Source organism: Nicotiana tabacum, chromosome 6 (genome assembly GCF_000715075.1).
Source record: "Nicotiana tabacum cultivar K326 chromosome 6, ASM71507v2, whole genome shotgun sequence".
Classification (NCBI taxonomy): Eukaryota; Viridiplantae; Streptophyta; class Magnoliopsida; order Solanales; family Solanaceae; genus Nicotiana; species Nicotiana tabacum.
The window spans coordinates 31798878-31821338 of record NC_134085.1 but is presented as its reverse complement, the minus strand read 5'-3'; the positions used below and the strand labels follow the sequence as shown (position 1 = coordinate 31821338).

At 41.7% G+C, this 22461-nt stretch overlaps 1 protein-coding gene across 2 annotated transcripts; it reads right to left on the bottom strand.

Moving 5' to 3' along the window:
- Nucleotides 1–10846: 10846 nt before the first annotated feature.
- Nucleotides 10847–16047, bottom strand: LOC107794593 (protein WHAT'S THIS FACTOR 9, mitochondrial). Of its 2 annotated transcripts, none has more exons than XM_016617092.2 (3): nucleotides 15397–16047; nucleotides 13743–14627; nucleotides 10847–11135 (listed from the first exon to the last, which is right to left on the bottom strand). In XM_016617092.2, exons 1-2 carry the CDS (start codon nucleotides 15862–15864, stop codon nucleotides 13803–13805), a joined length of 1293 nt encoding a protein of 430 aa, XP_016472578.1. In that variant the 5' UTR covers nucleotides 15865–16047; the 3' UTR covers nucleotides 10847–11135; nucleotides 13743–13802. The 2 variants fall into 2 exon arrangements, with proteins under 2 accessions (XP_016472578.1, XP_016472579.1); XM_016617093.2 differs by having other exon boundaries at nucleotides 10847–11128; nucleotides 15397–16039.
- Between the last annotated feature and the right edge of the window lie 6414 nt (nucleotides 16048–22461).

The window sequence follows — 22461 nt, the reverse complement described above, 5'->3', positions numbered from 1 at the left end:
CTATGCGTACCCTTTCTACATCGGCTATTCCTTTCCTCTTCTCCCATTGGCGGAGTAAATTTGCCGTTATTATGACATTTTTCCAGCCCAACTTTCTCCGTACATCTATAAGTTTATCTGCATCTTTACGAAATATGCGGAGTTGGCCAGGGTCGGGGTCTCACTTTGCTACCTGATTCATCTATTCGCCCCTAGTTTCTATAGGGGGACAATGTTGCACCTTCGCCACCGAGGAAGTAAATGTCTAGTGGTAAAGATGGACAATAAGGCAAATCGCCAGTTTTGGCTCAACTACTTTTTTGTCAAAACTGAGGACATGGCGGCGAACGCGAGCGGATTCCCTGAGGCTTGGATTACGCTCGTAAGTATCTCTTTTTTGTCAAGCGTTTGTTTTGCCAATTTTAGTCGTGGTTTGGCATTATGTTCCTTCTTCGTGCAGTTGAGACTGCGCCACCTCCTTTGATCGGGGAAATTCATGACTGAGTTATCTCGGTCCTTCCTCACACAGTGAGGATTCGTGAATGGCCGACCTTTCTCAAGAAGTTTGGGCTTGCGTCTTCTATGACCGGTGAGTTCATCTATTTTTATCTATACTGTTTTGACCTCATAGTTGTTTGCTCATTATAGTTTTGTGTAGGAAGTTACAATCTTTTAATCTTCCTTTTTCAGCTCGAGGATCTTCGAGAAGACCGAGGGCTCCTCCTCTTGCATTTCATAAAAGGAAGGTTGTTTCTTTGAAGTCTACCCCTGTTGTGACTGCGGCCAGGCCTGCCCGGTTGTCTGTTTCTATTCCTTATTTTGATGTGGCTAGGTCTGCTCGGTCGTCTACTGCATCTACAGCGGAACTCCCGACTTCCCCCTTGCATAATGTAGTAGACGAAGAAGATGAGTCATCGTCGAGCGATGATGGTTTGATTTCCCGCAAAAGGAGATCAGTGGACGTGGGTGATGGGACCGTATGGACCGTGGATTCAGTAAGTGGTGATCGTGAAACAACGACCATAGTGCTTGAAGATGACGTTGAGTTTCCATTTGAGATCCTGCCATCAACTGAGGCCAGAGGGCATATCCCTTCACAATGCCAAGACTGGAGCTGGAGGGCTATCTGTGGGAGTTCCGGATCCTTCACTGCGAGATGAATCATCATCCTCGTGACAGACTGATGTTGCTGCTTCGTTGGCCGATGGGAGAGGTAAGGGTGTCACCGAGGATAGTTATGAAATGGGCACCGACCTCGATGCCGACGAGGTGAGGATGATGAGGGATGGGTTTACCTGACTTGAAGTGAAATTGGAGGGGTCCATGTGAACCATTGCGATCCCCATGGATCGAGATTTACTAGTGAACACGGAGAACGTGGTCCCTTCCCTGGGTCCCTCTGCTCCGACGTGGAGGGTAAAACTCTCGAAAAACTAGATGATGCTAGCCTATCAAGGAGCATAGTCGGCCTCGCCCTCAGAGTATGCTTTTCGACTTTTAGTTCTCAAGTTCAATGCTTTGTGCTTCGTTCTTACTTTCTATTTTTTTAGGCTGTGGTTTTGGAAATTGAGAGCGCCCGACGAGAGGAAAGGCGCAAGGCTATTTTCCAGAAGATGGAGCGAAATATCGTAAGTACCATAACAAGCATTGCGAGATCTACATACGGTTCGGTAAGAGTGGAAATTTTCATGCTCTTCGAGATGATCTGAAGGAGAACGATGACGAGTTGGTAAGAGTCATCAGAAAATGCAGCGTCCTTGAGGGGGCGTTAAGTGATAAGGAAGAAGAACTTGAGGTGAGCAAGGGGGTCGAGGCCCAATGTGTCGATCTTCAAGATCAAGTGGTCTCGTTGCATGCTGAGCTCCAGGAGTGTCAAATCAAAGCGGATCTGAGTGGCAAAGTCGTTGATAAGGCACAGATTTAGAGAAGGTGGATTTGGCTCGGTTAGGGGCTGCGAAAAAAGTAGAGGCTTTGGAGGTCGTGATCCGCGCTCTTCGTTCTGAGTGGGAGAGTGCTCTGGAGACTTCCAGGCTCAGAGAGGAGCGACTTGATGAGCGGATAGGGGAGATAGAAAAATAGGCTTCAGACCTTGATGACCGAGTTGCTGCTCTCGAGGCCTAAAAGGCACAGTTATTGGCTCAGCCGTCTTCTTCCTGTACTTCTGCTTTTCTTGATGTTCCGCGAGATTTGTATGAGGAATGGATTTACGCGGAGGCTCAACTAGATATATTTAGAGATCTGACGGGGGTGAGGATTATTTTGGAGGGCGACTTCGAGGATCCTCGTGCTAAGGCATGTAGAGCCCGTGTTGCTTGTGGCTATGATCCTGTTATACCGGAGGCCGGTGTTGATGAAGAGGATGCGGGCGTGGATCGGATTGAACAGGACACCTGGTATGCAGATGAGTATCCCGATAGCGATGGCGATGGCGATGGCGGAGAGGCAGATGGAGATGGCCTAGGCGATCAAGCTGATGGCATTGCTGGGTCAGGCAGCGATTAGTTGTTTATCCTTTTCTTTTAGCCGTAGACTTGTGTATATTTTTTGTGGGCGTCTTTTCGAGCCTTTGTAAAAAGAATATTCTAAGTATGAAATGATAGTTCTATTACTCGTACCTGATTCTTTTTCTTCTGTTCGAGTTTGTATTCCCTTTTTTTGTTGCTTAGTTACCTTAGTCATAAAAAATTAATTCAAGTAGGTTGAACGAGGTTGAAACAAAACCTAGGTTTGATCATGGTCGAAGGCCAGTAAGTGTTGGTTCGAACGAGGCCAAACATATCGCATGTTTATTTATGGCAGAGGGCCGAACATGTGTTAATTCGAACAAGGTCGAATACAACCTATATTTAGTTATGGCCGAGGGCCAAATAGGTGTTAACTCGAACGAGGTTGAATATAATTTATGTTTAGTTATGGTCGAGGGCCGAATAGGTGTTGATTCGAACGAGGTCCAATATAACCTATATTTAGTTGTGGTTGAGGGCCGAATAGGTATTAATTCGAAGGAGGTCGAATATAACCTATATTTAGTTATGGCCGAGGGACGAATAAGTGTTAATTTGAACGAGGTCGAATATAACCTATATTTAGTTATAGTTGAGGGTCGAATAGGTGTTGATTCGAACAAGGTCGAATATAACCTATATTTAGTTATTGCCGAGGGCCGAATAGGTGTTAATTCAAACGAGGTCGAATATAACCTATATTTTGTTATTGCCGAGGGCCGAATAGGTATTGATTTGAACGAGGTCGAATATAACTTATATTTAGTTATGGCCGAGGGCCGAATAGGTGTTAATTCAAAAGAGGTCGAATATAACCTATATTTAGTTATGGTCGAGGGCCGAATAAGTGTTGATTCGAACGAGGTCGAATATAACCTATATTTAGTTATGGGCGAGGGCCGAATAGGTGTTAATTCGAACAAGGTCGAATATAACCTATATTTAGTTATGGCCGATGGCCAATTAGGTGTTGAGGCAACGCTGTTTTGGCTGTATGTTTGGCAAAATATGGGTAAACTTCATGTATTTGTGCTTTGTTCATACACTTGGAGAAATTAACATATTTTTCGGGCTGGCATTCCAGTCCCAGTCTATCTAGTGTTGGCTGGCATTCCAGTCCCAGTTCATCTAGTCCCTTCATTGGTCGACCCGGAGAGGTATATTGAGAGGTTGAGCAATGAACTAGTCGTCCTGTTCGCACTTCAACTTGAAGTGTCCCCTTCATCGCCTCGTTAAAAACCTCCTTGAGAAAACCCAATTGGGACTAAACTCAAGTGAGGGGAAAAAGAGTATGACTTGGAGGAAACTTTTTCTTAAAAGTTGAAGTACTTGAGGTGGGTGATATTCCAGTTGTTTGGTAGTAGTTTTCCTTCCATTGTTTCTAGTTGGAATGACCCTTTGTTTGTTGTTGCCGTGATTTTGTATGGGCCATCCCAATTTGTTCCCAGTTTACCTTCCCGTGGGTCTTTGCTTGCTTGTGTTTTAGCTTTGAGCACGTAGTCTTCGACTTTGAGTGGTATGACTTTTGTCTTTTTGTTGTAATAGCGTTCTGCCGGTTGTTTTTGGATGATCATCCTTATGTAGGCCATATCCCTTCGTTCTTCGACTTCATCGAGATCTTGCCTTCTGCTTTCGTCGTTCCTCGGCCCGCTTTCATGGGAGTATCTCAAACTGGGCTCTCCGACTTCGACCGGTATTACAGCATCAGTCCCATAGACTAATGAGTAAGGCATCTCTCCTGTGCTCATCTTTGGCGTTGTTCGGTAGGCCCAAAGTACTTCTGGTAGTAATTCTGGTCATAGTCCCTTGGGATCTTCGAGTTTTTTATTAATGATGTTCAATATTGATTTGTTGGAGGACTCTGTTTGCCCGTTACCCGCGGAGTGATACGGTGTTTAGAGTGTTCTTTTTATACGCCATTTCTACAAAAATTCTGCGACCTTTTCTCTTGTAAATTGGGGTACGTTGTCGCAACTGATCTCTTTGGGGAGGCCAAAACGACATACAATATTTTTCCATATGAAGGCGATCACTTCCTGTTCGCGTATTTGGGCTAATACTCCTGCTTCTACCCATTTAGAAAAATAGTCAGATAAACCAAAAGAAATCATATGTTACCTCACCCCGTCGGGAGGAAGCCTACAATGTCCATTCCCCATATGATAAACGGCAAAGGGGAAGTGACTGAGTGGAGGTGCTCGCCTATTTGGTAGATCATTGGGGCGTACTTTTGGCACTGCTCGTATCTTTTTATGAAATCTGCGGCTTCCTTTTTCTTGATAGGCCAGTAGTATCTTGCCCGTATGAGGCATCTGACCAAAGCTCGATTGCCGGAATGAGTTCCGCAATGGCCTTCGTGGACTTTTTTCAAGGACGCATTGCATCTGATTTGGGCCTAAGCATTTCGCCAGGGGGCCGCCATACGTCCTCTTGTATAGGTCGTTATGAATGATGTTGTACCCGACTGCTTGTATTTGAAGTTTCTTGGCTTTTTTTTATCATCTGGGAGTATGCCATCCTGCAAATATGTAACAATACGTTTGCGCCAGTCCCAAGTCAGGTTTATGGTTCTTACCTCGATTTGATCTATCGATGGGTGGGGAGTTGGACCATATTACTTTCTCCAGTTGTAATGATTTTGGTAGCTGCTGCTAATTTGGCGAGGCCATTCGCCTCGACGTTTTGTGCTTGGGGGATATGATCGAGCTGACAATCGTTAAACTCGGCCAACAACTTACAGATCTCGATTAGGTATTTTTGTAACCTTTTCTCTTTGATCTGGAAAGTTCTTATGACTTGGTTGACAAAGCGTCGAGAATCGTAGCATAGTCTTACCCATCTCGCCCCGTATTTGAGTGCTAGCTTTAACCCTGCAATTAGAGCCTCATACTCGGCCTCATTGTTAGTCATGTCCGGGCACCTTATAGACTGGCAAATTACTTTGCCAGTCGGAACTTCGAGTACGAATCCCAGTCCGGATCCTGACGCATTAGAAGCGATGTCGTTGTACAGGACTCAGAGGTCCCGTGTTTGTGAGAAGTGTGAGCAATTTCTTTTTCGACTTCGGGCATTATTTTTGTGCTAAAGTCGGCGACTAAGTCAGTAAGAACTTGTGACTTTATCGTTGTTCACAATTGATATGTGATATCATGTCGCTTAGTTCTATGGCCCATTTGGCCAACCTGCCTGATAGGTCGGGTTTATGAAAAATACTTCTTAAGGGGAAAGTCGTGACTACCGAGATGGTGTGGTACTGGAAATACTAGAAGTAGGGTCTAAGTTTTCATGAAGCTACGACCAAGGCTAGGGCCAATTTTTCGAGGTGAGGGTACCTCATCTCGGCGTCGACTAGTGTTTTGCTAATGAAATAGATAGAAGACTACGTACCTTTATTTTCTCGGACCAGGACCGCGCTCACAGCTACTTCGGATACGCCGAGGTGCACGAGGAGGTGCTCCCCCGGTTCTGGTTTTGAAAGCAATGGTGGCGACGACAAGTAAGCCTTCAATTCTTTTAGGGCTTGGGCGCACTCAAAGGTCCATTGTAGGTCGTTATCCTTTTTGAATACGCAAAAGAATTGGTGTCACCTATCGGATGATCATAAAATGAACCTTGAAAGGGCGGCGATACGGCCAATCAACCTCTGAACCTGTTTTTTGGTGGTCAAATGCTCTGGTATCCCTTAGATGGCTTTGATTTGGTCGGGGTTGATCTCGATGCCTCGCTATGACACTAGGAAACCCAAGAATTTTCTTAAGGTCACGCCGAATGCACACTTTTCGGGATTTAGTTTCATTCCATATTTCCTGAGCATTTTGAAGGTTTCTCTCAAGTGATTGATGTGGTCTTCTTTCTTTTTGAATTTGACCAACAAGTCGTCTATATAGACTTCCATCGTTTTACTGAGTTGGTCTTTGAACATCTTTGCTACTAACCTTTGGTATGTTGCTCCTGCGTTTTTCCGTCTGAAGGGCATGACTCTGTAGCAGTACGTCCCATGATGGGTGATGAAAGTGGTTTTCTCCTGATCCTCCTCTTCCATAAGGATTTGATTATAGCCTGAGTAGGCATCCAAATAACTCAGCAGTTCAGACCTGACCGTTGCGTCGATGAGTTGGTCCATATGAGGCAAGGGAAATGAATCTTTGGGGCACGCTTTGTTCAAATCTATAAACATTTGCCACTTTCCATTTTTCGTTTTCACCATGACTACGTTGGCGACCCATTGGGGTATTTTGACTCCCTGATGGAGCCGTTTTTCAATAATTTTCTAACATCTTCGCGTACCACGTCGTCGATTGCGGAGTTGAACTTACACTGGACCTGTCTCACCAGGGAGTGGAGTGGGTCAACGTTCAGCTTGTTCTTGACGATTTCCTTCGGGATACCTGGTATATCTGCATGGCTAAAAGTTAACAAGTCTGCGTTAGTGGTCAAGAATTGACGGAATTTACCTGGTTCTTGAAGCTTGTAGCCGACGTAAGCTTTCTTGCTATGGTCGTTGCCATCTAATTGAACGGGGTCGAGGTCTTCTATGGTCGATTTTGCTGCTTCGAATGTATCGGGGTCTTTGATGACGTCCTCGTTAGACCTCAACCCAGTTGATTATTATGCCTCTTTTTCTTTGTCCTTCATTTGTTGAGTGACCATACAGTCTAAAGCGATGCGGTAGCATTCTCGGGATGTGCGTTGTTCCCCCCGTATACTGAATATTCCCTATGGAGTTGGGAATTTGATGATTTGGTACAAGTTGGAGGAGATGGCTCTCATGGTCGCACTATTATGGCGTTGTATGTTGTGTCTTGGTTTATGATATTGAATGTGGTTTCTAGAGTGACTCCACCGGATAGGACGAAGAGCGTGATCTCGCCGGACGTTCGCTCAACTCCATTGTTAAAACCTGTTAGTGTGATGCAGCGTGACACTATCTTATCCTCGAGTTTCGTTTGTGCAAGTACTCGAGGGTGGATAATGCATGCGCCGCTTCCATCGTCTATCATAATGCATCTCACATCGGTATCCAAAATTCATAAAGTGATAACAAGGGCATCATAGTGAGGGAAAGCCAAACCGTTGGTGTCCGACTTATCAAAGATGATACTCTCTTCGAGTTCATCATACCATTCATGGGTGATTGGCCGTTTGAGCTTGTGGGTTATGGTGAATTTCACATTGTTGATAGAGGCATCATCGCTGCCGCGAATGATCATGTGGATGGTGCGGGTTGGCGAGGGCGGTTTCAGTGGTCCTTGATGTTGTTCACGTCCTCTGGCAAAATTGGTCCGTCTTCGGTCACTTTGCAACTCTTTGAGGTGCCCCTGTCGTAGCATGTTACGACCTCCTGCCTTAGAGCGATGAAATCCTCGATTTTGTGTCCTCTCTCTTAGTGGAACCCGCACAGGGTATCTGATTTTATGGTATTCATGTATGACCACATCTTTTGCGGCCACTTCACCTTAAGTCCGAGCTTCTCCAAGGCGTAGACTATTTCTACAGGTGATACACAAAAATTATGAGCGAATAATAGGGGGCATACCTCTTTCATTCCGATGAGTCCCTGCCCTTGGTCGGGATGGGCCCTCTTTGTGGCGCTGAGAGGATGCGATGACGGCTCTGACATATGGTAGATGTCGTTCCCTGTTGGGTCGTGGAGCTACGAGGTCTCTCCTGATATCATTTCTTCGATCTTTTCTGGATTCGGCTTGTACCGAGGTCAATCGGTGAGTTGGACCATTGTGGTCGTCCTCGTCTGCTTGGACTTCGGCACAATATGCGTTGTGTATTTCATTCCAAGTAGTTGGGGAGGGGGGGTACTTCATAAGTCGACTTAATAACTTTCTTGTCGCCCTTAAGCCATTTTGTTCTGGAAAGCTACGACGGCCATTCCTTCCGATATATTTGGTAAGGTCATTCTTACTCGGTTGAATCAGGCGAGGAAGTCCCTCTATCCTTCTCCCGACGACTGTTTGATAGCGAATATGTCGTTCACTCTCGCCTCTGCCTTTTTGGCCACAACATGGTCCGTTAAGAGCTTGTTGGCCATTTCTTCGAATGTTTCAATGGAACGCACGAGTAGCTGTGAATACCATGTTAATGCTCCTCTAGTGAGGGTCTTGCCGAATTTTTTCAACAAAATGGTCTTCCTTTGCGAGGTCATTACCTTTCACGACTGCGACGTAATGAGTTACATGATTTTCGGGATCGATCGTACTATCATATATTTTCAGGTAGGATGGCATTTTAAAGGTCTTTGGTATGGCATACGGGGCGGCTTCATCACTATATGGTTGCTCGATGAACTGGCTAGCATCTCTCTTTGGCAAGAGCTTCGAGGCACCTGGTATCTTGTCGACCCTTTCTTGATGTTCTCTCATTTGGTCCCGAAGTGTTTTGTTCTCGTTCTCCATTTCCTCCATCTTTTTCAAAATGGTTGCGAGGGTGTCGTCACCTGCACTATTAACGACATTATAAGCAATACCTGTCGTTGGAGGGAGCGGGTCACGCTGCTCGCTCGCTGGTGGTATAACACACGTCCTTGCGTTTTCTGTGACCGTATCCTGAGCGGGCTTGTGAAGGATGTCGGTTAGCGTGTCAATTAGCCAAGCCTAGAGGAGCTTTTTTTTACTGCTGGTGGCGTCTCTTCCACCACGGACATGGAAGCTCCTTTACTGAGAGATGTTGTGATGCTATAGTGACGAGGATGTGATCCTCCTCGCCTTGGGGAAGCATTGGGTGTTGTATCCTCGCCCTCTGCTTCAAAAATTTCATTGATGGTGTTCAAGAGGTTGGTTGTAAGGTCGCCCATTATCCTCGTTCTTTCTTCTCTGTTACCTACCATATCAGATCTGTGTATACAAGGAAAAGGGAATCTTGTTCTTGGTTTTTTTTAAGCAATCCGTGTTAGTTGTAGATCTAGATGAAACTAAGAAGTTAAACTAGGAAATCCCCACAGACGACACCAGATTGTTTGACCAAAAGATATAAACTTTCGGTTAAACTTTTAAATTTTATGTAATGAGGGGTTAAACTTAGTTAATGATAAGATCTCTAGATATAGAACTTGACAACATGGGCAACGTAAGATAGAGTCAATGGGAGATTGAAAGTAACACACATTTAATACTCCAAAAGGCATGCGCAATAATGGAGGAATAACTAGCAATAAATGACATTTAAGTAAATAGGAAGAACGATTCACCCAATAACAAATGAGATGGATGATTGTTCCTCCTGATTATAAGGCCAAACATTACGAGAAGTTTTATTTTGTGTCTCATACAACTTACACTAGTTGTATGAGGCTCTTTTTTGTCTCACAAATTTGTGGACCCCAATCTTACACTTCTGGGTCCACAGAAATCTGGATCCACAAAACTGTGAGACAAAAAAGTTGCCTCATACAACTAGTGTCAGTTGTATGAGACACAAAATAAAATTTTCCCCAACATTACACCTGCGAATGTCAGTGTGAAATCAAGAAACTAGGAATCTAAAAATATTTCTCTACAGTTAAAAAAATTCCATTATTGGCCACTTACGTAGATCATAATAGGTACAGTCAACCAAAATGATTAGAATCCACTTCTTCAGAAGCATGATAACCACACAGAAGTGATTTTGTCAGTTTGCACAGAAGATAATTAGGAACACACTGACGCTTGTAGTTTTTCCAAACATCTGATAGTGTAAGGGTTACCAGTGTAGGTAAGAAAACCGAATTGAGCATTAATAATTTAAGCTTTCCATTTTAAGTATATACCTACTTCAGTTTAAATCATACGATTTCATTAAGAAAATAGAAAACTTGAACGAGGATGATATCAAAAACAATATAATCTCCTTTTCATCTTCTTTTTGCAAGTAAGGCAAGTTTCGACTTCCCTTCCCCACACCCCACCCTCAAAGAAAAAGGGAAAGGATTTCAAATTCAACTGCACAAAAAGATCAGTACCGGTGTTGCCACAGGCGCGCTTAAAACGCGCTTAAGCCCTTAAGCGAGGCTCAAAACATGTCGAGTGTTTCGCCTCGCTTTGTGGGCGCTTCAATGTCATATCAAGGCTTTAAGACATACTTTTTCTTGCCAATAAGTGTAATCCTAAAAAGTCTACGCTAAATAATTGATATTTCACTTTATCGTAATCTTTTTTCAATTTCTTTGTCCATAGATTTGTTATTCATGATTATAATTATTGTTCTTAGACCACATATGCAGATTTTTACTTTTTCTCCAGTTGCGCCTTTTTTCATTAAAGCCCGCGCTTTATTTGCGCTTAAAGCCCCAATAGACCTTAGAGCTTTTTTGCACTTTTCGCCTTTGATAATACTGATCAGTACCGGTCTTCCACACTATTTCAGAGAAAACATTTACAAGATAAACTGTGAAATCCTGCCAACTTCTATCAGGAGGCATATTAGAAATAAATCACCATTTGACAGAAGAATGATTCTAAATTCGAAGTTAATAGTTTATTCACGAGAATTTGATCTTAGTATGTCACAAAGTACAAGGTATAGATATCTTGTAATTTCTCCCACAGAGGGTGTACCACTTGTAGTCAACAGTTCCACTTCTTCTGTGATTGTGGGTTATTTTCGCATCCTAGTCCACTTAATAGGGTGCCAAGATAAACATAAAATGCTTGCTCCTGTAATCTAGAACAAACGAATAAGACTTTTTCCCCAAAAAACAATAGGCGAGGGAGAAATCAAAATAACAACATTGTCCAATTGATGTCTGTTCCTCCTTGAACAGCTGAAAGAACTATCGTTTCTTTATATTGGAATATGGAATCCAGTTAAATGAAATACAATGTGAGCAAAATATCAACAAAAAGTAATATGAACCATATAAAATACTAGAGTAAACTGAAACAGCAACGAAATATTTATAGAAGCTGCATAGTTGAGTCCATGTAGCATGTGCTTTATTAATCAACTTAGACTACAAAGATATTTAGTATTAATTCTTTGGGAAGGGAATAAGGAGAAGGGTGCCTATCACTTAGTTAACTGGAAGACGGCTTTTTTGAGCAAGGAGGATGTGGGGTTGAGTCTAAGAAACCTCAAAATTCACAATCAGTGCCTTCTTTCGAAGTGGTTGTGGAGGTACACTAATGAGGAAAAGATTTTATGGAGGAATGTTGTGGTGTCTAAATACGGGGAACAGGATTGTCGGAAAACTAAGGAAGTAATCGGTCCTTATGGTTGTGGTCTTTGGAAATCCATTAGAAGGCAGTAGGATGATTTTCAAGGAAATCAGACTACAAGTTAGAAATGGGGGGAGGATTAATTTTTGGCACGATGCTTTGATAGGGCACACTCCATTGAAGTTTAGATACCCTGATCCTTTTAGCTGTTCTGCTGATAAAGATGCTACTGTGCCAAAGCTTAACCGTGGAAGTAATTGGCATCTGAATTTCAGGAGGCATTGGTCCAATTGGGACATTGATACATTGGGAGCATTGTTGCAGAAAATTGAACATGAATGCATTGGAAGATGGAAAAGGAGGATTTTCTTGTTCGTTTGCTTCAGATATCAGAAAACATTCTCCTTACCGTGTAAGATAATCGGGGAGCTGTCTTTTGTTGGGTACTGGCTTACTCAATCAACCTTGCACAAAAGAGGGGTGCAGCTGTGCAGTAGATGTTTTTTCAGTGAAAAGGAAGTTGAAACAGTGCTCATATGTTTTTACATTGTGAAGTAGCTGGGCAATATTGGCATCTATATTTTATATCTTTGGGATAAAATGGGTCATCCCTGCAAACTATTAAGGATCTTCTGAATAGCTGGCTGTTTTGCAAAGGTAACAAGGAGCTGAAAAGGATTTAGTGAGCTATTTCGGGCCGTGTCTTCTGAATTATTTGGAGAGAACAGAATTTTAGATGTTTTGAAAGCAAATCAGAGTCTATTGTCTATTCATATGGTGAAATTCAAATGCTTATCTAATTTAGCTTCATGGTGTAAGCTAGATGATATGGATGACAAAGGGAAGCTTATAGATGTCATTTGTTGTAGGGTTGACAATGTTGTATTTAGGATGTGCGCTCCAACACTGTCTTAGTACTGGGTATTCAAATTATTTATAAAAGTATTACCTTAAGAAATTGAAAAAGATATTTACTATTAATTATTTATCAAAGAACGATACTTCCTATTACATTTTATGTATGAGATCATCCAGTTTTTTCTGTCTCAACATTTTTTCTTTTTTCCTAGCAGTGGTGTCTAAGCCTTGTGCACACCTCCACTATTCCGTTACCAGCACATTTCTTTCTCAATATTTCTTTGTATCATATGTTTATAATTGTCAATGTTACATATTGATATGTCATTTCTCAAAGTTTACCATGTCAATGTGTCCGTGACTAACCATATTGCATTTGACTTCTATCTTCCTGCTTTCTAGGTTGATATAGGAACTCACATTGTATGAACCGTAATATAAATGCAACCTGTAGATAAATGTCACATATAGAAGTAAAACCTCCTTCCTAGTGACAGTGATTATACAGTGAATCTAAAAGAGTTCCCAATTTTCATTATTTTGATCCACTATATGCCACAGAGAGATCTCAAATACAAACTCCATTTTCACATGAGATCAAATATTTTGCAGATATTTTACTCATTTATGGTAAGAAGGCAAATAAAGAGGAGAAGTTAGCGGTCACAGCAACTAAGACTGCAGCCTTTGTATGCTTGTATGAGGAACTTGGGGGCAGATGCAGTGACAAGGAACTATTCAGGTTAGCCAAGGCAAGAGAGAAGAAGGCTCGGGACCTAGACTAAGTGAGATGCATCAAAGACGAGGAAGGCAAGGTATTGGTGGAAGAGGCGTGTATTAGGCTATTTTCCTATTCCTAGTCCCTTATTTTTACACCGTGTGTCATTATTATCAGTAGGATTGGCACTATTCTTGTAGTTTCGTATCCTTGGATCTTTGTTATTACTCGTTGTACCATTTGCTTTCATTGCCTTATTACCTTGTTGTTACTATTGTTTGTCTATTGCTTCATTTTCACTATTCTTGAGCCGAGGGTCTTTCGGAAATAGCCTCTCCACCTACATAAGGTAGTGATAAGGTCTGCGTACACACTACCCTCCCCAGACCCCACTTGTGGGATTTCACTGGGTTAGATGTTGTTGTTTGTTGTTATGATAATAACCTTGCATTTCAGATAGATATTTCCATAGATCTATCCAGTCCAATAACTACCAACATAACAACTCAAGGAAGAGAGTAACAAAAGTCAAGGTACCTCAAGCGCTTTTCCTCTCTGTATTATTCCGAGAAATCAATTGCCTCTGTTCAGGAAATGCTAGCCTTCATCACCACCTGTGTCTGCATCTGAAGATCCATCTGCGTAGCATTCATCATTCATTTCGATCTCTTCTTCATCACTCTCTTCTTCTCCTGTATCCTCTTCATCAACTACATTGTCCAGCTGCGGCAAAATGTCTATTCCTTTGCTTCGATAAATTAACCCTGTCCTCATAACATGATGAAACTTATCTCTGTGGCGAGTCAGAGGACGCGGATTTACAAGTCTTCCACGACGGTACCCCTCTCTCAACGCCACAGTCGTTGTCTTGCACTTCAATGAGAGGTAGAATATTCCTGGATACCTTGTAAATATTCGAGTAAATCTATGTGGAAGATTTAGTTCCTCTCTCAAGCTCCTCAAGTAATTTCTCTTTGTTTTCTTGTATAGTGTCAAGCTTAGAAACTCATGTAAAACCCCAACTATTCTCTTTTCCATAAGATCACTATCGGGGTCGATTCCCCTTGAATCCTCATAAGGTGAGATGTAAGGCAGCTTCTGAAACTCATCCATCCACGCTTTGACCTTCTTCTGTGCCCCGTATCCCCTTGGGAAACTCATTGGGAATTCTAATGCAGCTTTGCCCCTTTTAAATTCTCTATACCCAGGAGGGCTGTCATCGTCTATTGTGCTCTTCTCATTCATCTTTTGCAACTCGGAGACACCATATTCTTCTGGCCATTGAACAAGTTTTAAGCAAGCCAATCCATTCGTTCCCTTAACTATCCTAAAATGATCAGGAAATTTCTTAATTAAATTCTTATCAAAATCATCGGGCAATCCTAAATCCCATTTCAAAGGATGTAACGACTGCAGCGCAACCTGAAAATATTAAAGAAAATTTGAAGAATTTAGCACCAAGAAAATGGGAGAGGGAGAAACAAGTTCCACATATGGAAAAGAGCAGTACTGGTACTTTATTTTGAAATTCACAAAATGGGAATAAATGGTATTTTATCTTGACTTTTAAAATCTACACTAGGATGGAAGTCTTTATAACTAATTCAAATTGGTCTTCAGTTATGTCCTCCAATAACTATCATACCCCAAAACCACAATTTGCAAAGCAAATTTTCATATTTTTACAGCATTTTCCAATTAATAGCAATCACAAGCAAATTTGCAGTCCACTAGATCCTCTCCATAAGCATGATAGGTAAAAATACAATGACAAATAAAATTACATTCAATTGGCAATAATCCTCAAGAAAAAGCTCCAATCTTTTTCCTATTTTTTTCCCGAGCAGTAGGATAGCGTAAGTGCTAAAGTTATTGCCATGTGACTGGGAGGTCACGGGTTCAAGCCATGGAAACAGCCTCTTGCAGAAATGCAGGGTAAGGCTGCATACAATAGACCCTTGTGGTCCGGCCCTTCCCCAAATCCCGCGCATAGCGAGAGCTTAATGCACCGGACTGCCCTTTTTAGGAGGATATGCTAACAATATTCACAAATCAACAACTATGCCTTAGTTCCAAACAAGTTAGTGAATCTTCACTAACCATGTTACTCCATATAAACTCAGACCAATAGTATACAAATAAATTTAAATTTAAATAAACTCATTTCAGGCCAAAGTGTTAAAAGAAGTACCATTCTGTTAGTTGTCATCATAAGAACTTTGGAAAGCCTTTGAACCAAATCAGTCGGGTTATCATGTAAGAGCTTCAGTTCTTGATCATGAAGAATTTTAGCAATATGGGTAAGTTTAAAACAAGGCAAAGAAGGGTACTTTGGGTGAGGAAACTCTTCAAAAAGAGTTGGATATCTTCTAATAAACCTAAGTGTAGGAACTGTAAGTCCAAGAATCTTTTGTGAGTCAGCAAGTGACTTAGCAGTTAGATAACCAACTGGTGAACGCACAATAGCTTCTTTTAATAAACAAGCTGCTTTAAGATCCGTTTGAACATCGATTATGTGGTCCAAACCTCTGTTTTTCACCCATTTTAAACGGACTTTTACTATGGTTCTGTGTTGCTGAAGGTTGTGACTATGGGATGCAAACTGTTGGGTGGCTATGGATTTTAGGATTGAGAAAAGAGATTTCTGTATCAAATTCATATGTGGGTTTGTGTTTGAGAGGGAGAAAATTGTGTTGCATACGCACTATGGTATGGTTTTGGGGGCTAGAGGGATTGGACCTATAGCCTCTGGGTTTTGCAGAAGGGGAGGAAAGAAGTGAGAATTTTCGAAACGACGATGTTCCGTCTTTTTCTTTTTCGTAATTACTATACTTGGATCCCTATAGTTTGTAAAATTACAGCTTAGCTTTATGGTTGAAACAACAACAACAACAATGACCCAGTATAATCCCACAAGTGGGGTCTGGGTAGGGTAATATGTACGCAGACCTTAACCTTACCCCGAAGGGTAGAGAAGCTGTTTCCAGGAGACCCTCGGCTCTAAAAAAAAAGAGCAACAGGAGCCGATATATTAGTACCATAAAAATGCATAATAAAATAACAACAATATAAGAGATATGAAATACAGAATACGAAATACGAAATAGATGGCTGGTATAGTAAAACTAGCAAGTAAAGCCCTACATCAATAGACGACCAATTACATTCTTAGTCTAACTCCTAACTGGCTATTCTCACTCTATTGTGCTGTAGAAATATTCACAAGTTTCCCCTAACCTACAACCTTAATGCTCGACCTCCATAATTCCCTGTCAAGGGTCATGTCCTCAGCAATCCTAAGTCGCGCCATGTCCTGTCTGATCACCTCTCCCCAATACTTCTTAGGTCGCTCTCTACCTCTCTGCGTGCCCACTACAGCTAGTCGCTCACACCTCCTCACTGGTGCATCGGTGCTCCTCCTCTGAATGTGCCCGAACCATCTGAGTCTTACTTCCCGCATCTTGTCCTCCATGCGGTCCACGCCCACCTTCTCTCGAATATCTTCACTCCTAATCTTATCCATCCTAGTATGCCCGCACATCCACCTCAACATCCTCATCTCTGCTACTTTCATCTTCTGGACGTGTGAGTTCTTTACCGGCCAACATTCAGTTCCATATAACATGGCAGGCCTAACCACTGCTCTATAAAATTTACCTTTTAGTAACGGTGACACTTTCTTGTCACACAAGACTCCCGACGCTAACCTCCACTTCATCCACCCCACCCCTATACGGTGTGTGACATCCTCGTTAATCTCCCCGATCCCCTGAATAACCGATCCAAGGTACTTTTAGAAAACACTTTTCTCCCAACTTTGTGTGAAAAATTACTTCCTCACAAACTTCAAACTACAACTATTTTCCCCCTTTAATTATCGAAATATTTTCATTAACCGGTAATTTAATAAAAAATAATGTCCATATTACCTCCTAAGATTATTAACACTCACTTTTATGGAATTTTTAATTTTAAAATATATCACCACTATTTCTGCTTTTTTGTCCATGAGAGTTGCTAAATCCACTTTATGTTCTACTTCCCATTCTCGTTCTATATTTTGTGATTCTCTAAATCCATTTTCATTGTAAATAGAAAAGCTCCTTTACATATTTCTTGCAAAATCTGAAAGTACCATAGGAGGATGAATTGTTGACTAGTTTACCAATTAGTCGACTGAAAATAAAAACAGAATATAACTGAAAGCAGAAGTAAAATACAGGAATTAAAGACACTCAGATTTTTATACTGGTTCGGATTTAATGTGAATCATACTCCAGTCCCTTGGGTTGCAAGGGTATTCTCTTTAAAGTTCCTTGAATAATTTCATACAATCGTGTTGATGTTATCTCTGAATACTTGAAAACATGATGAATGGAGGAATTTAGGCAAAATCACGTTAGGGTTTCAAGCCATGTGAAGAGAACTCTTTCTTCTCTGTATACAACGAAAATTAGATGCAAAAATGTTTGATGGATCTTTCTAGATCCTTTAGTACATATTTATACAATGGGCCCAAGAGACCAACTAACCTGCTAACTAAGAATACTAAGCAGTATTACAAAAATAGCCAGAATAAAATAAATATAGCTATTACACAGCTAACCACTAGTGTTACTACTTCTTATGTTTGGGGCTAGAGGCTAAATACTCCATCATGCCAACACTCCCTCCCCCCTCCCCCCCTCAAGTTGGAGGGGGAGACCACCTGCAACTTGGAGAGCAAATGATGATGAAGAGTGCCCGGTAGAGGCTTAGTGAGCAGATCAGCTAGCTGGTTGGAGGTACTGACATGAAACAACTGTACCAAATCATCACCCAGCTTTGTCCTTATGAGGTGGCAGTTAACTTCAATGTGCTTCGTTCGTTCATGGAAGACTGGATTCTTAGCTATATGAAGGGTTGCTTGATTGTCACAAAAAAACAGAAAAAAGAAGCATAACAGGAACAACAAAATCATGTAACAACCTAGAAAACCAAGTTAACTCAGCAACCACTTTGCTTAAAGCCATGTATTCAGCTTCAGCTGAAGAAAGAGAAACAATGGGCTGTTTCTTGGACTTCCAACTAACCAGACTGTCCCTTAGAAAAATGCAAAACCCAGTGATAGACCTCCTAGTGTCAGGGCAAGCTGCCCAATCACTATCTAAGAAAGCAGTAATAGAGAAATCATTGGAATCTGAGCAAAACAAACCCAGATCCATAGTACCTTTGAGATATCTCAATACATGTAAAGCATCAGTAATGTGAGGGACCCTGGGAGACTTTAGAAACTGACTTAAATGTTGAACAACAAAATGGATATCAGGTCTGGTATGAGTGAGGAAAAGCAATTTCCCAACCAGACTTCTAAAGGACTCAAGAGCAGGCAGTAAATCACCAGAATCAGCAGACAGCTTGGTGTTCAAATCTAATGGATAGACCACAGGAGTGACTGTAGAGCAGGCAAACTGCTGAATAAGATCTAAAGTAAATTTCTTTTGGTTGAGAATAACTCCACCAGAAAAATAACATACTTCAATACCCAGGAAGTAATGTAAAGACCCCAAATCTTTGATTTTGAATTAAGAGTCCAAGAACTGCTTCAAAGAATTGATCTCAACACTGTCATCTCCAGTTATAATGATGTCATTCACATACATAGCTAGAAGAACCATATGCCCAGATGTGCCTTTGACAAACAAAGATGAGTCATTAAGGGAATGAGAATAACCCCGAGAATATAAGGCTTGGGAAAGCTTGGCATACCATTGCCTAGAAGCCTGTCTAAGACCATAAAGGGATTTCTTCAGTTTACAGACAAGAGGAACAAAAGTAGAAGGAGAAGAGATGGACAGCCCCTGGAGTAATTTCATATAAACCTCCTCATTAAGATCCCCATGAAGAAAAGTGATAATAGGCTATATAGTTGTTATTTACACCATAATTGCCCATGCTTTGTTGTTGTTTTATAATGTAAGTTGCCAATAAAATGCTTTAATTAATGCTATTTGGTTTCGCAAGGAATATAAGATGTGAGGAAGCAACATGAAGTGTTTAGAGGCAATAACGTGAAGAAAACACCCACTCAAAAAAGTACCTGAACACAAAAGAGCAGAAAAAAGAGAGAAGGAACGCGGAGACAAAGAGGCCCAGTTACTCACCGCGGTCCGCGCCATGGTTGGAGGCAGTGTCCTCCGCAGTCAGTGTCGGGGTCGACGCGGCAGCGGCGGCGGCGTGTGTACAGTCCAGAAATTTAAGGGGCCAAAGTGTCAATTCGGGATAGCTTCTGTAAAACCCTTATAGGATGTAGGAAACTCGCCCAAGAGAAGGAGACTTATTTGGGGATTATTTTGGCAAGAAGAACAAGTGTGAGAGATCACCCAAAACATCATAGTTCTTATTCTCTTCTATTTTTCTTGCAATTTTCCATTATGAATAATTTTGTAGTTTATTCTTACGTTGTCATGAGTAGCTAAATACTTTAATCTAAGGTTTTGGTGAAACCCGTTGGGAATGACTTGGTTGTTATATTAATATAGTTTGAATTGGTTGTTAATCTCTATTTGTTCATTTACGTTTTGATTGTGGTTAGTTGAAAGGGCCCTCAATTATCCGTTCCTATTTATTATGTATCTTCTTGAGAGAGAGTGCATATTTAGGTAGTTGTTTGAATAACATCACTCCCGGAGTATAGACAAGAGTCATAACCGAGGGTTTAGAGGTCGGATTAGAGATAACGATACCTCGGGTGCAATCTAAAAGAATGGTAATGTGAATCCAGCTAGCGTAGCTTGAGAGAATGCGTCTAGTAAATTATCATAATTGCTGGAGAGAGATTTATGATAGCTGGAGAGTTCTTAATTGATAGAGACGACTGAGGCATCGCTATAAGAAACATACAACCAAGGAAATCACCAACGGGGGAAACCATTACCTTAGACCTTATTTCAACTATTTACACATCAAGCATAGTTAATTTGTAGCTGTTAATTATTTTTAGACTTTAGTTGTTAGAAATATCATCAATTGTGAATTGCAAAGTTTGGGGAAATTGATTTTGTGAATTTAGTAAATCCGTTAAAAGTAATTGATAGGTTAATTCTCTGTGGTTCGACTCTGGGCAGAATTACTTAGATTATATTTGCTACGTTCGTGTGTGTCTTTTTATAAGGCATAGTTTGGCGTTATCAAATTTTGGCACCGTTGCCGGAGAATTAACGGTGTTATCAATTACAATTGAGTTAAGTGTAGTCAATTTTCTCTATACCCAATCTTTTTATTGAAATTCTAACGTTTGAACTCTTGTGGAAAGCAGGTGTATGCCTAGAAGTTCTTCGAGGACTGGAGAACTGCTAGAAGGACTCTTAGACCCCGAGAAAACATTCAGGGCATTGAATTGTGCCAACAAAAGACTTCAACAATCTCAACAATCACACCAACTCGAATTTGACATGGGTGACGTAGATAACGTCAACGGAAATGTCAGGAATGAGCCAACTGACTTAAATGTCAGAGGGGTGGCACCTCTTGTGCCCGAAGCTGCACTTTATGACTGGGCATAGCCCACAGCTGATAATCTGGCCACTGTCGTAGTTGTGCCTGCAATTCAAGCGGAGACATTCTAGATCACCAACAACATGCTGCATCTGCTGCAGAATAAAGGACTGTTCTCCGGGTCACACATTGAAGACTCCCAACAAAACTTGAAAAATTTTCTGTCAATTTGTATGACCCAAAGACAGCCAAATGCGACTCCGGAAGCTATCAAGCTGCTACTGTTTCCATTCTCGGTAACTGGGGAAGCTCAGACTTGGCTAAATTTGCTCCCTATCAACTCTATTACCACCTGGGAGGAATTAGTCAAGCAGTTCCTGAACAAGTTCTACCCGCCTAACAAGACTACAAAACAGATTGATGACATATTGCAGTATAGACAGCAGCCCACTGAGTCCCTGCAAGAAACTTGGGAAAGATTTAAAGGGATGTTAGTGAAGTGTCCTCACCATAGCATTCCAGACCAGATGCTCGGCCAAAGATTCTACATGGGGCTAGCTAACAATTTGAAAGCAAATGTGGATGCGTCAGCTGGAGGTGCATTTTTAAGTAAAACATTCACTGAGTGCAAAATCCTTCTTGATAAGATGTCACAAAATTCGGGGTGGATGACTAGAGGTACAACACTGGCACCCATAGTGCATTCAGTGCCTCTTGACCCAAATAATTCGCAGGTAGAGAACATGGCCACACTTCTAACGCAGATGAGTATTTTGACAAAGAAGATAGATGAGATGGGCACCAAACAGGTGCATATTGTTGACATGACAAATAGAGGACTGTGTACACCCTGTGTTAATCAGTCCTACGTGTGTTCATGGAGCGGAGAAGGCAATAATCAAGAGGTAAGGGAAGATATGAATTATGTCAACAACTATGGGGGTCAGAGGCAAGGAGCACAGTAGTGGAGACCGCAACAAAATCAGCAGTACAGGCCTAATATGCAGCAGCCTGGGGGTATGCACCCTCAAAACCAATTGGTGCCAGTACCATATCAGAAACCACAGGGCTATCCACAGCAAAATTAGCAACAATTGACATACCAACCACCCCCTCAGCAGCAAGATAACAGCATGGTGGAAATCAGGGGTATGCTTCAGCAACTCATTGGGACAAATAATAAAGTGCAAGAAAAATTGGCAGTGCATGATTCAGCCATAAAGAATATTAAAACGCAGCTGGGTCAGCTGTCCATGGCTTTGAACAACCGTCCTCAGGGAACTTTGCCTGCAGACACAAACATAAACCCCAAGGACCAAAACCCGAATCAGCTGATGGCAGTAAGTCTCTGGAATGGGAAAGATTTAGACAGAGAGCAGGAAATTGCACAAGCTAGCAAGGATACTACACCAGCCACTCCAGTTCAATTAGAGGTAGAGGAACCAACAGAACTTACTGAAGTGGTGGTTGAGCAGAGTCAGGAAGAAAAAGGCAAAGAAAAGATGAATGAGCAAGTTGCAGTACAAGTGGCACCTCTTGTGCCAGAAAATTCTAACAGAGAGAAGCTAGCAAGCAATGCACAAAGGATGATACCTGCACCCTTCCCTCAGAGACTGGTCAAACAAAAGAAGGCAGACCAATATAAGAAGTTCATGGAGATGTTGCGTCAAATTCAGTTGAATATTCCCTTGATGGATGCCTTGAAGGAGATGCCTGGTTATGTTAAGATGATGAAAGATCTAATGTCACGGAAGTTTGATTTTCAGGATCTATCCACGGT

Excerpts from the sequence above, each read along its gene's own strand:
- LOC107794593 (XM_016617092.2), bottom strand. The coding sequence starts at position 15,864 with ATGAATTTGATACAGAAATCTCTTTTCTCAATCCTAAAATCCATAGCC. Across the intron at positions 14,628-15,396 it reads TGATGACAACTAACAGAATG|GTTGCGCTGCAGTCGTTACA; the intron begins GTACTTCTTTTA and ends TAATATTTTCAG.